The sequence below is a fragment of the Symphalangus syndactylus genome, chromosome 19, assembly GCF_028878055.3.
Source record: "Symphalangus syndactylus isolate Jambi chromosome 19, NHGRI_mSymSyn1-v2.1_pri, whole genome shotgun sequence".
Lineage (NCBI taxonomy): Eukaryota > Metazoa > Chordata > Mammalia > Primates > Hylobatidae > Symphalangus > Symphalangus syndactylus.
In genome coordinates this window covers 55,809,113-55,833,275 of record NC_072434.2, presented here as the reverse complement: position 1 = coordinate 55,833,275, position 24,163 = coordinate 55,809,113, and the positions used below count along the sequence as shown (strand labels likewise).

At 43.2% G+C, this 24,163-nt stretch overlaps 1 protein-coding gene across 1 annotated transcript in view; it reads left to right on the top strand.

Annotated features, from left to right (window-relative positions):
- Positions 1-23,957, top strand: part of C8A (complement C8 alpha chain) — a 66,221-nt gene extending 42,264 nt beyond the window's left edge. Inside the window, exons 8-11 of the mRNA XM_055234339.1 lie at positions 10,430-10,555; positions 11,719-11,876; positions 18,154-18,376; positions 23,303-23,957. Coding sequence (XP_055090314.1) covers positions 10,430-10,555; positions 11,719-11,876; positions 18,154-18,376; positions 23,303-23,454 — 659 coding nt within the window. The 3' untranslated portion in view covers positions 23,455-23,957. The remainder of the gene's footprint in view (positions 1-10,429; positions 10,556-11,718; positions 11,877-18,153; positions 18,377-23,302) is intronic.
- The last annotated feature ends 206 nt before the right edge of the window (positions 23,958-24,163 follow it).

Genomic DNA, 24,163 nt, shown 5'->3' with positions numbered 1-24,163 from the left:
TGTATATATAATATAGAGATTTATTACAATGAATTGGCTCATGTGATATGGAGTCTGACAAGTCCCAAGATCTGCAGTCGCCAAGCTGGACACCCAGGAGGGCTGATGCTTTCATTTCAGTCCAAGTCTGAAGGCCTGAGAACCTGGACAGCCAGCGATGTATTTCCAGTCTGAAGGCCAGCAGGCTTGAGACCCTGGAAGAGTTGACATTTCCATTCAAGTCCAAGGGCAGGAAATGAAAGCCAATGTTCCAGGTTGAAGAAAGGAAGACTCTTCTCTTATTCAGAGGAGGGTCAGTCTTTTTGTTTTAGTCAGTCCTTCGACTGATTGCATGAGGCCCATGCACATTAGAAAGGGCAGTTTACTTTATTAAGTCTAGCACTTTAAATGTTTTTCTCACCCAGAAACACCCAGAATAATGTTTGATCAAATACCTAGGCATTCCATGGCCCAGTCAACTTGACATATGAAATTAACCATCATAGGAAGATAGACGTGTGGGAAAACTAGAAGCAGATGTCAATAACAACTGTGGAGCTAGGTCTGGAAAGTCTCATGTAATCAAGTGGTTCCAAGAGTGTATCTCAGTGGAAATAGAGGAATAAGCATAATTGGGTTCTAACTCTGTGGCAGGTGGCACGCTGAGCCCTTTCATGCACATCATCTCACCCAAGCCTTGTGGCAACCCTTCAAGCTCTATTTTATGGCTGTCCTCATTTCACAGATGAAGACCACCAGGCACTGAAAGGCAAGATGACATGTCCAAGGTGACACAGCTGGTCAGAGGCAGGGTGAGGTTTGAAACCAGGTTCTAATTCCAAGTGCAATGTTTCTTGCAGTAAACCTAGATATTTTATTTCGTTTATTTTCCTTTCTAACAGCATCAAACTGTTGTGATAGCTTTGAAAGCAAGTAAATTGGGTTTTAAAAATAATTAAGGGAATATTATTTTTATATCTATTTCTAAATGTAATGTTGGGTCAATTTGACCCATTGATTGGGAATTGTAACTGGGAGAATTGTTAATGTTTAAACTGACAAGCATGAGATTGTTCTGAAACTTAAGTACAGACACAGAGCCAGGAACAAGCAGAGTGTGCTGGCTGGTGACACTCAAAGAGGTGAACCTCAGAGACTTGCAGGTGGGAAGAAGTGTCTAAGTCAGGGATGGCAAGTGGTCTTAATAGCAAATGCTACCTAGACTGCTGAGTTGAAGATTAGAACACAAGATACGGGCTCAGCCAGAAAGTGCTATCATCGATTAGTGATGTCTGCCAGAGGCTGGGGACTGAGGGCAACAGGGCTCTTGGGCTATGTATTTAATATACAGTTATTAAAATAAGACAAAGGCAGCACAGATGATTAAGCCATGTGCGGAGAGTGATTGGGGTGGGAAAGACATTTAATCAAAGTCCCTTAAATTACCATCACATTTATATATCATGGCTGGTTGTTTGATTATAACTCCCTTTCAGGACAATTCTGAGTAGAGCATTTACCCTTGTTGCACAAAGTTGGAAACAGGAAACAATCTCAGTGGAAAAACCATTTTCATAATCTAATCTCCATTCATCCATTCATCCACTTATTCAGTAAATGCTCACTGAGCACCCATGATTTCTGGGAACACAGGGGTGAGACACACAGAGCCCTTCCCTGGAGAAATGTGCAGTCAGTTGGGTGCCAAGAATAACATAATGTGATAAATGTTTAAATAGAAACAAATACAGTAGGAGCACCAAGGAGGGAGCAACAACTTTTTCTGACCCTCCCACTTGCTAGACCCTAAAGACATTCAAAACTCATCTTCCAAAATTACTAGGAGTAGAAGTTTGCCTGAAGAGAAGGGAGTTGCATGGGAATGGCTGGGGCAGCAAGTAGGTAAGGATGAGTAAAAGGAGATGAATGTACAGATTCACTCAAAGCCTGGACTCGGTTTTGGAAGGGCTTGCTGCTGAGGCCAGGGCATAAATGAGAACAATCTTGGCTGGATTATGCCAGGAATAGTGATGACAACAGTGGCCAGAGTCAGTATTGACCTTTCAGAAACCAGAGAGGATGGCAAGCTGCAGGAATCATACAAGGTGAACACTGAAAGCAAGACAGTCTCTGCATCTGGAGAAGAAGGCCAGCATTTCAGTGAGCAAGCACAGATCTCCAGCTTATTGTTCACCATTGGGGTGCACTATACTGAGCAATGTACTAGTCCCTGGACTCACCATACTCTTTCTCCTTGATTTGCATATGCTGTTTCTTCTACCTGGAATTTTGCACCTTTCCCTCTGCCCTTCCTTATTCACCTGGTTTCTGCCTATTCATCCTCAGATCTCTGCTTAGCTCAAATAGGACTCTTCCAGGCAGTCTTTCTGTCTCCCCATTTCTGGGTTGGGAGCCTGTTTTAGGTGCTTCAGTGTACTCAGGACTTAGCTCTGAGTGTCACACTATTGCAGCTGCTTGTGTCCAGTGTGCATCCTGTTAATGTTGCATCCCAGAGTCTTGCCCATTGACTGAGCCTGGCCCACAGCAGAGACTCAGCGTCTTTCTAGCTGGGGTGGTTCCAAATCCAAGCCCATGTATGCTGGGCAGCCTCCAGAGCTTTCCTAACACTCAGCAGAGTCAGGGGTGGTATCCTAAAGTTCTGGGCTGAATTGTACAATGAGGAGGGTGAGGTGGGCAGGAAGCTTATTGTAAAAGTCCTATGTTCATGGCTAAAGGCTCTGGGACAGCCCAGCAGGTCTATTTATTTATTTATTTATTTTTATGCCTGCTAACCAACCAGCCACCCGAACAGACAGTCACTGGATTCTAACAAGCTCCAGGCTTTATCCCCAGTTACCATGACAACCAGGCTTCACGGTGATGGATGGTATTGATTGACTGACAGACTCCTAGTTTCTTGGCTCTGTCCTTACTCCCCTTAAGTCATCTGCATACACATGGAACTGAGACTCTCAGCACCATCCTTCTGATTTTGTCTTGATTTTGAATTTCCACCTCTAACATCACTGAGAACAGCTTCATACTTAAAGGAGAAAAGCTGAGATGGTGTCAACATTCTTCCCAGAGCCATCCTTAGCTCTCTTTCCCATAGGCGGTATAATATGGCATACAGAACATGGTCTTTGGACACAGGCCTTGGTTCAATCCCAGTTCTGTTATTTACTTAGTGTATAACCTGGGCAAGTGACAAGCTATCTAAGTTAAGTTTAAACTATTTCAACCTACTCCTTTCTAAAATGGGACTGATTATTCCTATTGTGGCATGATGTGTGAACACTGAGTGAGTTAACACATGGAATATCTCTACCCAGCACATAATAGTGCTTACGAAGTCACCAGGTGCCCTTGTCCTCCCCACTCACTCCTGGCCTAACCACTTATACTGCAGAAATGCCCATTAAGAAAACCTGATTTCACAAACTCCTTGGCCTCCCTCTTTTTCTAACTTTTCAGATTCCAAATCAGGAGCCAAAAGCCTCAGTGTAGGCTGCAGCATTTCTGGCAACAGTAGTAATAGCAACACTTGACTGTGATTGCTAGCTCTGAACCAGGCACTGTCCTGAGCACATTACATGGCGTGGATTAACTCACTCAACACTCACAACAACCCTAGGAGGTAGAGAGTATTAAAATCCCCATCTCACAGATGGGAAAACTGAGGCAAGAGAGGTTAAACAATTTGCCCACCTAGTCATTGGGCAGGGGTAGAATTCCAGCTCAGGTAGTCTCTGTTTCAGAATTTGGCCTTCAGCTATGCTGTCTCTTGTCATGGCTGAAATTATGCAGAAAAGTCAGAGCCTCTGAAGAACCCTTATCAAGTAGGAGGAAGACATGGGACTGCAGTCAACATTGCCTCCTTCTTCTGCCTAGCTTCCTTTCTCTGAGCTTCTTTATAGAATGAGGTAGTCAGGGAATGAGGAGTTGGAAGTCTCCTTTCAGGACCACCATTGGCTACTCACCATGCATGATGAATGTTCCTCTGCAGAATAACAGTAGCATGATGAAATGGAGCATCCATTGTGTTTGAATATGGCATATCTTGCTTCAAGACCTGATTCTTGGGCCTGTTAGTCTTGGGTGACTTTGGCAAGTTACCTAACAATAAAAGCTAGTATTTATTGAAGACCTAATTGTGCCAGACACTTTTTAGGAATTCACTTATAGAAACAATTATTCCCATTTTAAAGATTGGGAGTATGAGGCAGAAAGCCATTAAATGAGTTACTCAAGTCACTACCAGAGAAGGTGAATGGTAGGACTCTGACCCCAGAGGTTACACTCTTAACCACCTCAATTTCTGCTTTTTCCAATCTTATTGAGCCTGTAAGATGGGTAAATCCTCCTTGTCCCAGAATATTGTTCAGAGTCTCCAATGAGATAATGCAGCTGAAAGTGCTTTATAAAATACAGTATGAGATATTAATCTAGCACGAGATATTACAAAACTGTGATTTGCATCTTCAATTAAAGAAAGAACTGTGACTCCTAGAATGTTTTAGAGGCATTGTCTATATAGGCTAAGGTCAGCCAATCCCCAAGTCCTCCTGGGGGGCTTGGCACATGCCAGGCTCTGTGCAGAGATTTGCAAACCCAAGAGATGACTTAGAAGCTTGTAGTCTTATAGGAAGAACAGATCAAGAAATTGACAATTACTAGAGTGAGCTAAATACTATGCTGGAGAGAAGCACAGGGATTCACTGGGGGCATAGACATAGGGCCCTTGGGGATTAAGAAAAGGCTGTCTAGAGCTGAGTGGGAGAAGCTCAATGAAAGAGATAAAGGGACTTTCTAGCACCTGCAAAGGCACCGAGGTACTCATTTTATTCTCAGGTGTTTTGGAAGAAGTGTGAATTTTAATGGATAAACAGAAACACAAAGGGGACAGGTGAGTTAGCTAACACCTCCCAACTAGCCCAGCCACAGACTCCAACCATCTTTTCCAATGTGATGATAGAAAATAGACTATTAGATTCTCTTTCCCATTCTGAGGCTGTCTTTGGGGGCAACCAATATAGCAAAGCAATGTAGCAGATAAATCACAGCAACATGAATGGTATTTGTTTTTTGCAAAGAGATAAATAATGAACTACACCTGCTGTTTTCCACCTAATGCTTTTAATCTGAGAAATGACAGACTTGCGGTGTTCTGGCACCTTGGAAATCAAGCTGCCTGGTTCTGCCTGAGAGCCACAGACATGCAGCAGCTCCATGGAGGTGCGAGGGCGGCTCTCCCACCTGCACCACAGCCAAGACCATGTGGGAAACAAGTAGAAGACGTGGTGGCCAGACTCATATCCTTTGGGCTCCTAGCCTGTCAAGTAGCCACAGAAACAGCTCACCTTGAGACCAGACTAGACTGAGAAGCAATCCAGCATCCCACTACCTCTGTACTTCCTTAAGGACCTCAACTGATTTGCATCTCTCTCTTTTCCACTCTGGAGTTTAAGTCACAGTGGCTTTTCTGAGTAGAATCTTGCCGCTGAGGAAACAAGTCCTCTGCAGGGTCTCCCTCATCTCCCATTATACTCCTAGCTTTGTCTGGCTAATCCCTACTTGTTCTACTTGTCTCTGGTTCCTTCTTCTGACCCCTACAGATGCCTTACCTGACCCTGCTGCCCTGTGTCAGAGTCCTCCTCACACACGACAATAATTATCTGTTTCCTTGTCCATTTCCCCACACTTGACTCTCAGCTTATAGAGGTCAAGCACTCTCCTGAGTCATCTTTATTTATCAGCTAGCTCTAATACAGTAAAACATCATTAGGTACTTATCAAAGTTGTCTCAAACGTTCTTAAAGCATTCCGCTGTGTTCTTAAAGTCTCAGGATCGTGGCATTAGAGGTCACCTTAAAAGATCACTGGTCTTTTCTACCCTTCAAACCCTCCTGTACCCTCACAGGCAAAGAGCCAGCCTCAGCTTGGTCTCCTGCAGTGGTGAGAGCTAACTGCCTGCTGAAACACCTCATCTCTGCTTGACTTCTGACTGTGATAATGATTGACCTTATGCTAAGCCCAAACTTGCCTTCCTGTAGCTTTTGGCCTTTGGGTCCTAGTTCTTGCCCTTGCAACCACACAAATAAACCTAATTCTTCTTCCTCAAGACAACTCTCTGGAGGGTTTAATCCAGTTCTACTGGTCTCTCTTAAAGAGAAATCTTTTTTCCTTTCTTCAAGTAAACATCCTTAGTCACCTCTAATATTTTCAAAAGGATGTGTCTTTGAACATCTTCACCCTCATGCTTGTTCTTCTCTGATCATCCCTATTTTTAAATTTTATTATGGTAAAAATACTTAACATGAAATCTACCCTCTTAGCCAATTTTAACAGTACAATACAGTGTTGTTAACTATAGGGACATGTTGCTTATCTTGCATAATTGAGACTTTATGGTCATTGATTAGTAATTCTACCTTTCCTCTTGCCCCCAGCCCCTGGCAACCACCATGATACCCTTGGATTCTATATATCTGACTATTCTTATATTTAATATAAGTGGAATCAGGCAGTCTTTATCCTTCTGTGACTGGCTTATTTCACATAGCAGTATATCCTCAAGATTCAATCGCATTGTCACATATGGCAGGATTTCCTTCTTTTTAAAGGCTGGATAATGTTCATTGAAGAAAATCATATTTTCTTATTTCATTTTTTAAAGTGTTTTTGCACACAGCTCTGAGTTTCTCTAATCTATGGAGAGGAGAGTGAGATTACTTCCTCCTTCATTTTACTAATTATAATTTGTATCCTGGTTTCATTACCCTACTGAGCAGGGAGTAATCGAAAACTCTAAGGCCTTTTCTTTTGTTCTCCGGCTAAGCTGTGTCTATTTCTCACTGTGCTTATTCATTTGGTATTTTGTCTGTAGGGTAGGATGTTAAAGTTTTCCCAATTCAGTCTCATTTTGCTGTGCTTGGTGATATGGTTTGGCTGTGTCCCCACCCAAATCTCATCTTGAATTGCAGTTCCCATAATCCCCATGTGTCATGGGAGGAACATGGTGGGAAGTAATTTAATCACGGGGGTAGTTACCCTCATGTTGTTCTCATGATAATGGGTGGGTTCTCATGAGTTCTGATGGTTTTATAAAGGGGTTTCCCCCTTTGCTTGGCACTTTTTCTTGGTGCCATGTGAAGAAGGATGCGTTTGCTTCCACTTCTGCCATGATTGTGAGTTTCCTGAGGCTTCCCCAGCCATGCTGCACTGTGAGTCAATTAAACTTCTTTCTTTTATAAAATCACCCAGTCTTGGGTATGTCTTTATTAGCAGCATGATAATGGACTAATACACTTGGTCAGTGTATCCACCCAGCCTTTTGAGGCCTTTTTGGATCCTGTTTCTTTAACTGACTTATCCTTGGCTTCTTCTAGTTGTTATTCTGAGTAGATATGATGGAACTGGTTACTAAGTCCGTATCCAAGGCCTGACAAAGGCATCAACTGAGACGGGATGCCAGAGTCCTGTGGCAAGCCACCAGAGATACTCTGTAGGACCACCGTACTCAACATCTGATCCGAGATCCAATGAAGAGGAATCATCTGGGATACTTGTCTGAAAAACAGATTCCTGATTTCATAGAAATATACAGTTAGAATTGATAGCAGTTGGGCCTAGTTACCTATATTTTTTAAAAGCACTCCAGATGATCTCAATGTATAGCCTGGGTTGGGACTGATCTACTCCAGAGCTCACTGAGTTCAAAAGCCCCAAACAAACTGCAGTTTGATCTGGTCCAAAGTTAAGCCTAAGGAGTGCAGCCTGATGGGATGAGGTGGAGCAATGACAGAGGATTGCCTGGTTCCATGAATATAGTCAGTCTATCCACACTACACACCTATCTGGGCAAGTTCTCTACAATGGCTCCAGACCTTTCTCTGTTCCTTTCACCCCAGACCCCCACCCCCAACTCTTTCTGTTTATCTCTCTGGTTCTGAGTCCTGACTTCCAATGCCAGTTTCAACTCCTGGATTTTGGTACCAGGTTTGACTTCCTCTGCCCCGATCCCAATTTGATAGTGTCATTTTCCCACAGGCTCACTGTAGACAGCTCTGATTTTGGCATCTCTTACAGCCTCTGATGAAAGACTCCTTTCTAGCCCTGGTATATTGAAACAAAAAACTCTCGGGATACAGATTGGTCTTCATTTAAGACATGGCCCCTAGCCTGCTAACTTCTCAAGGGCAGGATCTTACCTTTGCAGATTTGCATCATATTCACATTAGTTATATTCTCAAGGTGTCTACATTGCCCAATATGCGATATACTGGGGATGGTACACAGTAGGTGCTTACTACATTTTCCTCTCAGATGGCAGAATTCTTTTGTCTAAGGCAATAACTGAGATTAGTGAAAATACTGCAGGCTTCTAAACATGACAGACTTGAGCGTGAATCTCAGCTTCACCATTTTTTAACTGTATGGCCTTAGGCAATATAATTAACCTTCATGAACCTCAGGCATCTCAGCTATAAATGAAAAGTATGAGCTAAGTGTCTAAGAGTGCTTGGGGTCTCAGGTTCTATGATTCTTTGTAAGTCACAGACTCCCCTTGCTGTCTGGGACCCACTTTGGGGTCCTTAGATGGTAAATCTCTGCAGTCAAGTCGTGCTTCTCAAGTCAGACTGGAATTCTCCCAGCAGCACGTGGCAGGCTGTTGCCAGATCTTTCATGAGCATAATCACACCACAGGCATCTTCCAGCCCCCATTAATCAGCCTGTCCTGTCGCTTTAATTCAGCAGCACTCCACCATCCACCTAAGTAATCACTCTGGCTTCTGCCCATGAATTCTTTTCATCCACTTTTGTTTATCACTGTTGAAGCATTTTTTAATCAAAACAATTAAATATGTTAAATATTCCCCCAATTAGTAATGCATTAAAAACTAAAAGTGTTTGAATGGAAATGGCAGAAGAAGCCCTTTGCTCAGTGCTGAGTGCCGGTGCCCAGAGCATCACTTTCCCCAAGCACTTTCATCTCAGGAGTGACTCAGAAACTGATATCCAAAGAGGCACAGAGGGCTGCAGCTGAAAGGGGTCTTGGAGATGACAACCTCTTCTTTCCATAAATGGGAAACGGAGGCCCAGTGGGATCATGGGCCTTTTCTAGGATCATACAGGGTGTTAGTGACTGGAATTTGAATTTAGGACTAATGACTTCTAAGTTTCCTTCCATCAGAAACCCTTACCAAAAGACTCAGGGCATTCGTTTATTTACTCATTGTTTTCATTCGTCAATCATTTATTCTGAAAGTACTTACTGAACATGGCACACACCACATTGCTATGCTAACAAGACAATGGTGAATTAGATGCAAGTCCTTGACCTTGTAGAGTTTGCTGTTTAATGGGGACACAGGCAAATAAACTTTGATGCTCAATACTCCCTTGAAAATAGTGAATCTAATCTTTAGCTCAACTGAATGACAAGTCCAAATTATTTTTCCTTTATGGTTGATAGAATAACAGTGTGACTGGAAATAATTATTTTGTATAGTTGTAGTTTAAAGGAATGATGTGTCAAAATACAAACTCCCGTTTACAACTTCCAGAAGACTCCTTTAGCTACCGAAAAGGTTGAACTCTGTAGCATGGGCAATATTCCTCCAGTCTATTTATCTAGTTTTAGCTTGCCAGGCATACTTGGGGTTGGAAATCCAGCTCTGTTTATTTACATAGCAATGTGGCCTTACTGCTTTGAGAATTATTTTCCTCATCTGCAAAATGCAGGCTCCTCAGCGGGTCCTCAGATGTAGACAAATAGAGAGATGGCTAATGTGGGCCTGACAGTCTTTACGGAGTCTGAAGGGCAGGTAAACTTTCCATGGTGATCCATCCATCTTCCAGCAAGACTTTGGCCTCTCTGGGGTGCAAAGAGGACCTGGACAAAAAGAATTGTGATGAAGATGATCATTCCGGCACAGAGAACATTGGTAGCTCTGAAAAAAGAGGGAATTATTCAGATCCAAAAATGGTTCATGGAGTAAATGACATTTGAATGGAAGCTTGAGTAGCCTTTGGAAAGATGATGGAAAGGGTGGAGGAGAGGCATTTATAGTGGGGCAAATATGTGTAAAAGTTCAGAGTAATGGTGCCCATCATGGGCCAGGCACTGAGGTAGGCATGGGGGCAAATGCAGATGGATGAGATAGAATTATTGCCTCAAGGTGGCTCAATAAAGAATGGTCAAAGGAAAGAGTGCTAGCATTTTTTACCAACTAGTATGTGCAACATATATCTCTTCTCATTTCAAGAATTATTTTGGTTGGAACCATGCAGAAGAGAAAACTGAAATTGGCTTAAAGAACCAGGCTTTCAACCCAGGCCTTTTGGACTCCAAAACTGAAGCTAGCTTTTACTACTGTGACATAGTTGTACCATGTCAAGGGTCTTTTAATAACTCAGCATTTTGTGTTTCTCTGTCTCCCTGTTGCAGGTATTACCAGCAGAGATATCACGACATGTTTTGGAGGCTCCTTGGGCATTCAATATGAAGGCACAATAAATGTTGGTGGAGGTTTATCAGGAGACCATTGTGAACGATTTGGAGGTGGCAAAACTGGCAAGTGTTTAGCAATAGATCTCCCAAAAAGAGAAGCCAGGCTTTCCTTTGGCACACACTGGGACATGTAAACTATTTTTTTTCCCAGTTGATTTCATCTTAGTCAATGATCAGACTGCATAGATGCTAACTACCCCAAAGCAATGACCTGCAGTGGCTCTATTTTGAATCTACTGTGGGCTTAAAATCACCTTAGAAATACTTACCTTTATAAGGGGCACCCTCCTAGATTTCAAGGGTTAGACAAAGATCCAAGTAAGAACTAGAATAAAAGGAATCTGGAAACTGGGCTGTTTGAATGAAGGCCCATCATATTACAGTTCAGAGGGAGGAAATAAGGCTGTTGAGAGAGAATATGGTTACCGATTCCAAGCTCGAAGAATAATTATTAGAGAGGGATTGTACAGGAATCTTTTATGGCATTTCCTGTACAAGTCAATTGGGGTGTTCATGTGTTCATTTACTCATCCATTCATCAAACAGGTATTGAGTTTTTTTTCCCCAAATGGGAGACACAGAGGATACACAGATGATGAAGAAGTTTATAATGCAGTGGGTGGAATAGATATTAAACAGGTTCAAGCTATTCCTATTGCATTATGTTACCTGTACCTCAGGGCCTTAAGTCAAATTGTTTCCTCTCTCTTACTATCCTCTCTTCATTTACCTGGCAAATACTCACTTACCTTTGTAGACAATTCACCTTTCTTCCTGACTGCCTCCCACACCTCCTACTGTATAGCTGACTAGTTTCTTTGGCTGTGCCTCCACTGAGTTCTATAGTAACATCTGTAGTACCTATAGCACCTATAATGTTTGATTGAACCTATTCAGCATATAGCAGGCACTGAGTAAATATTTGACATATGAACGAATGAGTGAATGAATGAATAAATGAATGACCACCCATTTCCTGTCCTCCTTATCCTCCATGTGGGCCAGGCCGTCCTCTCAGTATTTCTCCACTCCAGAGGATGGGTCTATTTCTGAGTCTTGGTCCTTCCCTTCTGCCTTGTCCTGCTAGCTAACCAACAACAGTAGAAGAATGGTAAACATCTAAGGAAAACATGTAAACTTTTTCCAAATCTCATTAGTGGGGTTTGTCAACCAGTCCTTGGGCTTTTTGGGAAATGAGTTAATGCAGTTTATCCTCTTGATGGCAGAAAGGGAGAGGAAGGCTATGGCTGTGGAAGACATCATTTCTCGGGTGCGAGGTGGCAGTTCTGGCTGGAGCGGTGGCTTGGCACAGAACAGGAGCACCATTACATACCGTTCCTGGGGGAGGTCATTAAAGTATAATCCTGTTGTTATCGATTTTGAGGTAAGTCTTTTCGCAGTTGAAGAAACTCTACGTCCATGAGGAATGAAAGTGAAGCAGACCAGATCATTTCATATTTCTTATTATGAGCCCATCAAAGAACAAGATTAAATGTAACGGCACACTGAACTAGTGGCCTTGCTTGTATCTGACTCCAGGGAGTGCATGACTTCAGACCCAGCCACGGGACAGCTGGGATCAGAAGCTGACGATCTGGTCAGTGCCCAGTTTTACACTGTTCATCCCAGAAGTTCCTCAGCATTAGGTCACATTAGGCAAATTTTGATTTTTATTTGTACATAAAAGACTTTAAAAATCACATGGGCTAAATTAGGGGGTGGCAAACTTTTTCTGTAAAAGGTCAGGTAGTAAATATTTTAGGTTTTGTGGGACACATACAATCTGTGATACACAAAGTAGTAGTAGTAATTCTTATTTTTTCTCTTCTTCATCAAATCTCTTTAAAAATACAAAAGTCATTCTTAGCTCAAAGGCCATACAAAAATAAGCTGTGGGTTGGACTTGGACCCAGGCTGCAATTTGCTACCATGTTCCAGTTATCTCATCTCTCCATTAGAGGAACCTCTGGCATAGATATTATTCCCTCTCATTAAAAAGACTAGGAAACAGGCTCTGAAAAATCAAGTGAAAATGTCTGAGGTCATAGAGCTCAGAAGTGGCAATGCTTGGATTTCAGACCTTTGGACTTCATATCCAGTTCTCACTCCTCTCTATCCTAGCACCTCCCTTAAAGCAGTGGCTCTCAACTACTAGGGGCAGTTTTGCTCCATAGAGGAAATTTAGCAATGTCTAGAGATGTTTTTGATATTTTTGTCACTACCCACAGTGGGGCAAGGAGGTGTTACTGGCATCTAGGAGGCAGAGGCGTGGGATGCTGCTAAACATCTTTCCATGCACAGAACAGACCCCACAGCAAAGAAACATCTAGACTCAAGTGCCAATAATGCCAAAGTTGAGAAACCCTGCCTTAAATGCTTAACCTCATAAAGTATGGAAAACTGTATTCTAACCACAAAGGAAGTGATAGTTCTAGCAGTTGCCAAACTACTTCTGTCAATACACAGTGTAGTCCATTCAAAATAAGACTGCATTTCAGACTTTGAAGCAAAAGATCATCATTTTCTCACCCATTTTCTCCCCACCCTTGCCTATTTTTCTACATATATGTAATATCCCAGATATGGATATAGTCCTCCTCTTAAAACATATACCTACAGTTAAACCTAGAAGTCTATTCTAACACCCTGGTTTCTGTGAAGAAAGAGGTCAGATGGATTAACCTTGATTTCATTTCTTCTTCAATAAGTAAGAGACCATTTTCACGCAACTGTAATTCACATACGGTTTGAAAATTGATATCATCAAGCTGTTAGTGATTTGTGCAAAAACTATAAAATTGATATGAGGAGTAATATATAAACTTTCACAGGCAAGAGGTGAACTTGGTGTTTGCCTTGAGAAAAACTTCCCTGGGAAGACTCAGGGTCATCATTTGGAGAAGACCACTACAGTCTTTTGGGAAAAAGAGCCCAGGCTTTGGTAGGGTTGGGAGGAAGGAGAAAGATGTAATTTAGGTGGTAGCTCAGCCGCTTTTTCAATGTGTGACCTTTGACAAGTTACTTCCCTCACTGAGCCTGTTTCTTGCTCTAACACATACAGATATTTCACAAGACTCAGATCGGAAGTTACTTAGTAAATGTCAGTTGAAGAAACAGGTTCAGCACAATATCTCAAAATTGGCAAATGATAGAATCTAATTCGAGTCATGTTTGACTGACACTAACATCCTCAGTCTCTTCACAACTCATGTTGCCCCCTGAGAAGTTCGGACTTGATGCATTAAGCCACGGGCAGGCTTTATAGCAGGGAAGTAACACAGCTAGCAATGCGCTTTAAAAAGAAAATGCTCACAGGGAAATAAAGGGTGATATGAAGAAGAGAGAGATTACAGACAAGGGGACCAGGTAGGAGTTATTTGGAGCCTGATATTCAGAGTGGAAACAGCATCTTATTCACTTGCATATCCCCCAGAGTTCAGCAGTGCTTATTTATAGCAGGTACTTAGAGTTTGTGAATGTAGAAGTCCTGTTATGTTACGTTTGTGTTATGTTATTTTGCTATGTTGTGTTGTGCGATATATTATTATGCATTATCCTGTGTTGCTATATTGTATCATTTGACCTCTGAGTCTTTTTTCTCATCTGCAAAATGGGAACAAGATCATTGCCAATACCTTTTCAAGCTCTAACGTCCTAAGATCCCTTTTCTCCACCTCTCTCTCCTCCTTTAACTCCACCAGTCCACCCTATGGAGTGCTTCCTCTCTTCCTGTGGTTCCTGGGAGGGAGAGATCTGAGGTGGGGAACTGGGTGCAGACCCCCACTGGAAGGTCAAAGAGAAATTGCTCAATGGTCCTGGCTTTCCCTGGAACTAAGAGTCATCTCTGAGCAGGCCAACAGCCTATTCTATGCTGACTTCCTAACAATGGGACTGAATTCCCTGAACTTCCAGTAAGTGGTTTTCTCCCCTTGGCTGGGGACCCTACCAGTCCTGATATTACCTGCCTACTGACCTCAACCGCAACCCCTGACCACAGGCCAAAGTCTGTTTGCCACAGGTCTTTCTGCACACATTTCCAGGAACTCAGTCAAAGCTATTGTCAGTGCCCTCAGTTGACCTCTGTTTCCAGGGAAGTGCGACTACCGTAACGTGGCTCAGTCCTACTTCTGACCTCCTCTGTGACCTTGGCAAATCACTTCCCCTTTGGGGGCCTCAGGTTCCTCTCCTTAAAATGAGAGATCTGGAGAAGTGCCTTCCTTTTATGAAAGTATTAAAATGTATAACGTTATAAGCATGCTTAAGATAACCATACGTGCATGCAATTTGAAAAACATGGTTTTTGTTTTTTTTTTTTTTTTTTTTTTTTTTTTACCATTATCACATGCAACTAACAAAAATGGTGCTTTATTTTTTGTCATTCTTCCCTTGTACAGTAGTATCTCACATTCAGTACTTCTTCAGATCCTCATAAGAAATCTGGGAATTAAGTATTATTCCCATTTTCTAGAAAATGAGGATCAGACTTAGGGATAGTTAGGCCACATAGCTAGAAAGGGAGTCACATTTACTTAGCTTTTACCATGTGACAGGCCTTTCCCCTGTATCATCTCCCTTAATCCTCACAATAATCCTAGAGGGTGCAATGACTGTTCTCCCTTTACAGATGAGGAAGGAGGCTCTGGGTGTCATGTGCCAAAGATCACACAGTTGGAAGCAGGGTAGCTGGGGTTTGAAGCCAGGTTTTCTGGCTCCAGATTCAATGCTCCTTGTGCTTCATCTGCTACTTCTCAATCGAGGCAATTGTTTCCCCCAAGGAATATTTGGCAATGTCAGGAGACAGTTTTGGTTTTCACAACTGGAAGGGGGCTGCTGGCATGTAGTGGGTAGAGGCCAGAGACTCTGCTAAACAGCCTACAATGCATAGGACAGCCCACTCCTGCCAATAAAGAATTATCCAACTTGATACGCAATAGTGCCGAAGTTGAGAAACCCCGGACTACGGTCATGCCTGGAATGGGTTGCATCAGTTGTAAATAACCCCCACCCAGCCGCATGTAGCCGCCACAGTTACACCAGTAGGGAAATTGCTCAGCAATGACAACAACACTACCTGTCAAGGATTTTATTAATTCCTGCATTGAAGGCTGACAATCAAAACACACACTTTTCCTGCTTCCTAAACGTGGTGGAGGGGGCAGATGAGTTGGCGCAAATAACTTCTAAGCCCACTTGGGATTGCGAGTGCACAGGTTTCAGAGTTAGTAGGTGACTCTTGTAAGGAATGCACACATTGCTCCAGGATTATTGTGAGGACTAAGGGAGATGATACAGGGGAAAGGCCTGTCATATGGTAAAAGCTAAGTAAATGTGTCTCACGTCCTAGCTGTGTGGCCTGGGACTTTTAACTGCCCCTCTCTAAACCTGATCTTCATTATTATTTCTTTTTTTTTTTTTTTTTTTTTAAATTATACTTTAGGGTTTTAGGGTACATGTGCACAATGTGCAGGTTTGTTACATATGTATCCATGTGCCATGTTGATTTCCTGCACCCATTAACTCGTCATTTAGCATTAGGTGTATCTCCTAATGCTGTCCCTCCCCCCTCCCCCCATCCCACAATAGTCCCCGGAGTGTGATGTTCCCTTTCCTGTGTCCATGAGTTCTCATTGTTCAATTCCCACCTATGAGTGAGAACATGCGGTGTTTGGTTTTTTGTCCTTGCGATAGTTTACTGAGAATGATGGTTTCCAGTTTCATCCATGTCCCTACAAAGGACACGAACCCATCATTTTTTATGGCTGCATAGTATTCCATGGTGTATATGTGCCACATTTTCTTAATCCAGTCTATCGTTGTTGGACATTTGGGTTGGTTCCAACTCTTTGCTATTGTGAATAGTGCCGCAATAAACATACGTGTGCATGTGTCTTTATAGCAGCATGATTTATAGTCCTTTGGGTATATACCCAGTAATGGGATGGCTGGGTCAAATGGTATTTCTAGTTCTAGATCCCTGAGGAATCACCACACTGACTTCCACAATGGTTGAACTAGTTTACAGTCCCACCAACAGTGTAAAAGTGTTCCTATTTCTCCACATCCTCTCCAGCACCTGTTGTTTCCTGATTTTTTAATGATGGCCATTCTAACTGGTGTGAGATGGTATCTCACTGTGGTTTTGATTTGCATTTCTCTGATGGCCAGTGATGAGGAGCATTTCTTCATGTGTTTCTTGGCTGCATAAATGTCTTCTTTTGAGAAGTGTCTGTTCATGTCCTCTGCCCACTTTTTGATGGGGTTGTTTGTTTTTTTCTTGTAAATTTGTTTGAGTTCATTGTAGATTCTGGATATTAGCCCTTTGTCAGATGAGTAGGTTGCAAAAATTTTCTCCCATTGTATAGGTTGCCTGTTCACTCTGATGATAGTTTCTTTTGCTGTGCAGAAGCTCTTTAGTTTAATGAGATCCCATTTGTCGATTTTGGCTTTTGTTGCCATTGCTTTTGGTGTTTTAGACATGAAGTCCTTGCCCACGCCTATGTCCTGAATGGTATTGCCTAGGTTTTCTTGTAGGATTTTAATGGTTTTAGGTCTAACATATAACTCTTTAATCCATCTTGAATTAATTTTGGTATAAGGTGTAAGGAAGGGATCCAGTTGCAGCTTTCTACATATGGCTAGCCAGTTTTCCCAGCACCATTTATTAAATAGGGAATCCTTTCCCCATTTCTTGTTTTTGTCAGGTTTGTCAAAGATCAGATAGTTGTAGCTATGCGGCATCATTTCTGAGGGCTCTGTTCTGTTCCATTGATCTATGTCTCTGTTGTGGTACCAGTACCATGCTGTTTTGGTTACTGTAGCCTTGTAGTATAGTTTAAAGTCAGGTAGCGTGATGCCTCCAGCTTTGTTCTTTTGGCTTAGGATTGACTTGGCGATGCGGGCTCTTTTTTGGTTCCATATGAACTTTAAAGTAGTTTTTTCCAATTCTGTGAAGAAAGTCATTGGTAGCTTGATGGGGATGGCATTGAATCTATAAATTACCTTGGGCAGTATGGCCATTTTCACGATATTGATTCTTCCAACCCATGAGCATGGAATGTTCTTCTATTTGTTTGTATCCTCTTTTATTTCATTGAGCAGTGGTTTGTAGTTCTCCTTGAAGAGGTCCTTCACATCCCTTGTAAGTTGGATTCCTAGGTATTTTATTTTCTTTGAAGCAATTGTGAATGGGAGTTCAGTCAAATTGTCCCTGTTTGCAGATGACATGATTGTATATCTAGAAAACCCCATTGTCTCAGCCCAAAATCTCCTTAAGCTGATTAGCAACTTCAGCAAAGTCTCAGGATACAAAATTAATGTACAAAAATCACAAGCATTCTTGTACACCAATAACAGACAAACAGAGAGCCAAATCATGAGTGAACTCCCATTCACAATTGCTTCAAAGAGAATATTATTTCTTAATAATTGTGTGATTCTGAGCCAGTCACTTAAACACTGAGCCTCCCTTTCTTCTGCTGGGAGCTGAGGAGTTTAATACCTATGTCACAGAGTGGCTGTGAGGATCCAAGATGGTGGGATAAATTGGGTGTCTGTGTCTGTGCCTGGCATGTATCAGGCCTTCCAGAAGCTTGGTGGCTGGTTCTTGGGCTCTGGGAATGTAGATCCCAGGGAGGGGCCCTGTGTTCTTTCTGTGCCCACAGATGCAGCCTATCCACGAGGTGCTGCGGCACACAAGCTTGGGGCCTCTGGAGGCCAAGCGCCAGAACTTGCACCGCGCCTTGGACCAGTATTTGATGGAATTCAACGCCTGCCGATGTGGGCCCTGCTTCAACAATGGGGTGCCCATCCTCAAGGGCACCAGCTGCAGGTGCCAGTGCCGCCTGGGTCACCTGGGCCCTGCCTGTGAGCAAACACAGACAGAAGGTAAGGTCCGTGCATCCCTACCCAGTTCCAGCCTGGCCCAGTTCAAAGGGGCCAGTGCAAAAAGGACTTTTGGGGTTCCCAGCCCCTCCTTTTGGAGCTCTCCTAGCCACTACTCAGGAGCCATCCTTGAGGGTTCTATTACTCACCCATCACACTTAGTGTTTCTTGTGCTTTGTCCTTGCAATCAAGACCTTTTCTCAGATGAGAACTGTTTTATCATATCACCAAGATGTATATGGACAAGAGGATTCATTTCTGGAGCAATAAACTAGTTTCCTAGGGCTACCATAACAAATCATCACAAATTAGGTGGCTTGTAACAACAGAAGTATATTGTTTCAGACTCCTGGAAGCTAGAAGTCCAAAGTCAGGTGTGTTGGCTAGGTTGGTTCCTGCCAGAGACTGAGGGAGTATATGGTCCATGCCCCTCTGCTATCTTTTGGTGGTTGTCAGCAGTCCTTGGCATTTCTTGGCTTATAGATGCATCACTCCAGTCTCTGCCTCTGTCTTCATCTGGCATTCTTCCCTCTATAACTGTTTCTCTTCTTATAAGAACCACCAGTCGTTGGAGGTTAGAGCCCACCCTAATCCAGCATGACCTCATTTTAATGTGATTTCATCTGCAAAGATCCTATTTCCAAATAAGGTAATATTCACAGGTAACAAGGGTTTGCCTTGAACATATCTTTTGGGGAAACACAATTCAACTCACTAAAAGAGATAGGTAGTTGTCATTATAGTGTAAGGAGTTATGACTAAAAACAAGGTTTGGGCAAGGAAGGTTTAAATGCAGATCACTGCAACATGAACAAACTGGTACCAGGGAAGAAATTTATCAAACAAGCATTAAAAGTCCATCCCTTAAAAATGAAGAAGTCTGGGGACATGGATGTGAATCCCAGATACTTTACTAAGTCACTGTGAGACACTAATTATTCACGCCTTTCTGAGGCTTAGCTTTCTCATCTATGTTCCCTTTTAGCCCCAAGAGTCTCTATGCATGTTCCCATTCCCAAGCTCCCAATTTTTCAGGCATATGAAACTGTTTACATGGTACATAAAATGATGGCAAAACGTATGGGCTACCTAATCAATGTATACATTAACCTAAATTGGCTATTGCAAGGAAGAAAACACAAAGGGAAAAACAAAGAAGTCTCAATGGGAAATCCAAGGTATTACAATTGACTCCAGAAAACAAACGGTTGAAGCACAAGGTGGAGGGGGCTGAAGCCATGTGGCCCAATGGCCATGTGAAAGAAACAGGCCAATCATTAGTCCCAGTTCACTCAGTGGGAGCCTGATACAGAGGGCCCCAGAGTGAAAGATGGGTTAACAGAAGTCAAGAGCCCAGGATAAGATTCTTCTCTGGCATACCAAGATCTTTGTTCTCGGCGCCACACTTCACCAGATACTGGCAAAGCAAAGCAGGCAAGCCAGGGAAGTGGGACAGCTCAAACCTATGTACTAAGAAGATCTGGAAAGATTGGGAACTTTTGGCATGAAGAAGAAAGACTCAGAAAGGACAAGTCCCACATAAACTGCCATATGGGAGGACATAGAAATTGTATTTTATGGCCACTGAGATTAGGTTGTAGGACTAAAGGAGAGAAGCTATAGCAAAGGAATTAGGGCTTAATGAGGGAGGACTTTCTGCTGCATGTACTGTGGCAGGAGTGAGGGAGGGGGATAGATGACCACTTTTCAGGGAGTTGTAATGGAAGAGATTCATTCTTCCAAGGGATGGTTGGGCAAGACAGCCTCGAGGTCCTTCCTACCCCCAGAATCTCTGAGTCTCTGACCTAAACAAGGGATAGCAACATGGTGAGCAGTTGGTAGTTTGAAGCTTAAAATCTTTAAATGCAAAATTGGATTTAAATATTTTAAGCTTCAAACTACAAATACCAATTTCTTTAGGATTCAAGGGGATCTTCATGCAGTAGACCTGGTTTTAAAATCAGATGATGTTGAGTTATTATTTCCTCATTGGGAGAGTAGTTCTAAGTAGGAGGCAGGACAGCATAGCTCAGGTATCAAACTGATCTTTAGTTTTTTGTTTTTGTTTTTCTTTTGAGATGGAGTCTTACTCTGTCACTCAGGCTGGAGTGCAATGGCGTGATCTCGGCTCACTGCAACCTCCTCTTCCCGGGTTCAAGCGATTCTCCCACCTCAGCCCGCCCCGCCCCCACCCCGAGTAGCTGGGACTACAGGCACGCACCATCATGTCTGGCTAATTTTTGTATTTTTACTAGAGATGGATTTTCGCCATGTTGGCCAGGCCAGTCTCGAACTCCTAGTCTCAAGTGATCTGCCCGCCTCAGCCTCCCAAGGTCCTGGGATTACAGGCATGAGCCACTGCATTCAGCCCAGGTCTTTAATTTCTAAGCTGCTAATTTCCATCTGGGCATACCCTGTAAAATGAGATTATATTGGAACCTTCCTTAAAGGTTGTGTTGAGGATTAAACTAGTTAACACTTGTGGTAGGCTCTATTATAATAAGCAAAAGAAGAGACAGCTTCATGTGGGATGTTTCATTGATAGAGGATTGTTCTGGGTTGTTACTTGTTCAAATTCCTCCTTTGCTGGCCAAAGGGGATAGAATCTGGGTCCCAGTGAGCTGCCTGTGTCCTGTGGGAGGTATGCTGAAAGAGGCAAGCCAAGAGGGTGAGTGAAAGCCAAAGACCTTATGAAGGAGCATGCAGAGAATACAAACCAAGAAGATCAACTCCCAGGGCCAGTTCCATCTTCCTTGTGTGAATTGGAAAAAAGACACTGCCTGGTAGGTGGGTGAATTGGGAGAGAAAAAGAAAACCACTCTGGATTGATACAGCTGAGCTCAAGGGCCCAGGGCTTTCCTGACTTCCCAAGCAGGGTATGGACTGGGTTGTAGCCGCCATTTTCCCACTGGCCAGGCAGCATTCCCAAGGGGACCAAAGATCAATGAACAGAAAAAATAACTAAGCCTTATTAGTAACAGCCATTATAGCTGCATGTATATGAACTCATTTATTTTCCCAAGAAACTTATGACATAAATGCTATTATGAGTCCCAATTTACAGATGAGGAAAACAGGGCAGAAGGAAGGTTGGATAGTTTGCTCAAGATCACCCAGCTGGAGAATGAAAGTGACAGGATTTGGACCTGGGACCCAATCTTTTAACAATTACACCCTACTGAGTCACATCCTAAGAGTGAGGAAATTTGGGGAATGAGAGTAGAGGGTCTGAGACAACTTCAGTAAGTATCATTTGGGGGAGTGGAAAGTGGGGTATTTACCAGTTCATGGTTATCAACCTGGCCTGGCTTAAAGGAACAGATGTGAGCCTTGCCAGAGTAATTTAATTATAGCACTCCAAGGGCCTTCAGAACCAGTGACTTGCTAGGATCCCTGTCCACACAGCATAGAGACAGGAAGAAGGGGGAGTGTGGGATACCCAGACATGCCTCTCCATGGTCCAGTGCCAGGCTCAGTGGCATGCGCACTGAGACACCTGCACACATGGTGGGCATCAGAGAAGGTGTGGGCATTATGTAATGATCTGCAGGGAGGGAGGAGACAGAGGGCTGCTCCCGAGGTCCCATTCCTCCTGCATTCAGTTGTAGGCAGTGCACTTAGTTCATTGCAGGCAGCTCATGGTGCTCCATCAACCTGGTTCCAAGCAAGGTGTGGATATCAGGTGGCCTTGGGGCTGTCATACTGAATTTTCAGCCTGATGGAGACTGGGCTGGCAAGGAAGTCTGAGGCAGGCTAGTCAAACTCCATGGAGGCCCATTAGAGTCCCTGGGAATTTTCCCAGTAAACCTGTGCCTATGGCACAGAGGTGGGAGAAAGAGACAGAAAGCCTTGCTGTGGCTGCCCCATCAGGGAGTAGTATAATTACAGAGCTGGAAGGAACTTGGAGATAATCCAATCCAATGATATTCACACTGTGATCTGAGGAGCCTTGGGGTCTCAGAGCTGCCCCAGCAGAGGAGGGCAAGCCTGACAGACATCCAGCTTCAAATAGAGCAGCTCTACTTTCATCTGACTTAGAGATTGGGGGTCCATGTAAGATTTCATTTAGGAAAAATGAAATTGTGATGAAAAAAAATAACGATTGAAAAAAAACCACTGGATTAGTCCATCCTTCTCATATGACAGCATCCAAAACTCAGGCGGAGCCCCAGGCTGGGTAATTCTCTGAGCCAGATTTCCAGATAGTCCATGGTCAGTGCATGTGTTCAGATGCTCTGTGCAGAGAGCCTGTCACCCTCTGCAGCTCCATTGCCAGAATCGAGGGGTTTTGATTTGCAGATCCTCATACAAAGGCTTAGCAATCCTCTCCAGGGAGGTATCTGGCCAAACCTTTTCTCTGACTCCCCAGTGGGGCAGTGCTCCCTGCTCTTCACACCCTCCAGTGACTCTGTGTCATTCTTCCAAGGGAGCACACCTCCTGCCTCTCTCCGCTATCCGTCTTCCATGGAACTGTGGATTCCAATTTCATGAGATGGGCTCCCAGTGGCCGCTTCTCATTCCATCCAGAGTTTCAAATTAAGTGCAAGGCAGTGAGCACAGAGGTCTTGGTTGGCTACCTGAAGGCATTTCCCCAAGGAGGGATTGCAGACCATTCTCAGGCAACAGGATGGCCTTCCCTCCTCAGTAGCAGCTCTGCAACTCCCTGGACAGAGCCCCCAGGGGCAATTAAAAGCCTGTCTGCCATGGTCTCCGTAGTGAAACTGCCCTTGCTACATCTGGACTAACAAAGGAGCAAAGACCCTATGTACCTTATCCGTATGTACCTCCAACAAGCTGCAGTTGACCAAAGGAGGGGAGGCCAGTCCCTCTCCCAAGGGTCCCACCCACCCCTCCCTGTGTGTCACCAGACAGGCCCTTCCCTCTTAGCCTTATGCTAACCTCCTCCTCCCTGGGAAATTTCCTCTGCAGGAGCCAAAGCAGATGGGAGCTGGAGTTGCTGGAGCTCCTGGTCTGTGTGCAGAGCAGGCATCCAGGAAAGGAGAAGAGAGTGTGACAATCCAGCACCTCAGAATGGAGGAGCCTCATGTCCAGGGCGGAAAGTACAGACGAAGGCTTGCTGAGGGCCTCTGGGCACAGGCTGGCGCAGATGCTGTGGATGTCGACCCCTGCACTGACTATTGGATAAAGACTTCTTTCAACTAAGAGAAGATGCAAATCAGCACACTTTTTTCTTTGTTCTGCCAGCTTCCAGGCCTAAGACTAGGTTTTGCTATCTACAGCCAACTATTCTATTACTTACAAAACTCAATCATTTTATTCAGCAACTGGATGTTGACTGTTAACTAGAAGCTCTGTCCTACTCGCAGCACTTTGGATCATCAAAAAAATAAAGTAAAATAGAAAACTGAGAAAACTCAATCCATGACCAGGGAGAACTTACAGGATGTTAGAGACAAAACAAGCAGACACCTGAAACAATCAACACCCAATAAAACAAAGTAGGATGAGAATTCTCTTAGTTCTTTGATAACAATATTTGTCCATTCATAGAAACATTATTAATTGATAGGGTAAGCACTCTGAAATAATGAGAAAAATATTAAAAATTAACGAGTTATTTCAATTTTCCTTCATTTGAACTCATTTATTAATTCAATTAACTCTCTAGTTCCCTTAAGTTCTTACCACAAATGTGACGTTCTCCTGATTATTTTCTCATGGAATACTTCTTTTCCTACATTGCAATTTTCACAACTAGTAATTATATTATTTTAGTCTATTTGGGCTGCTATAAAAAAAAGCCATAAACTACGTGGCTTATCAACAACA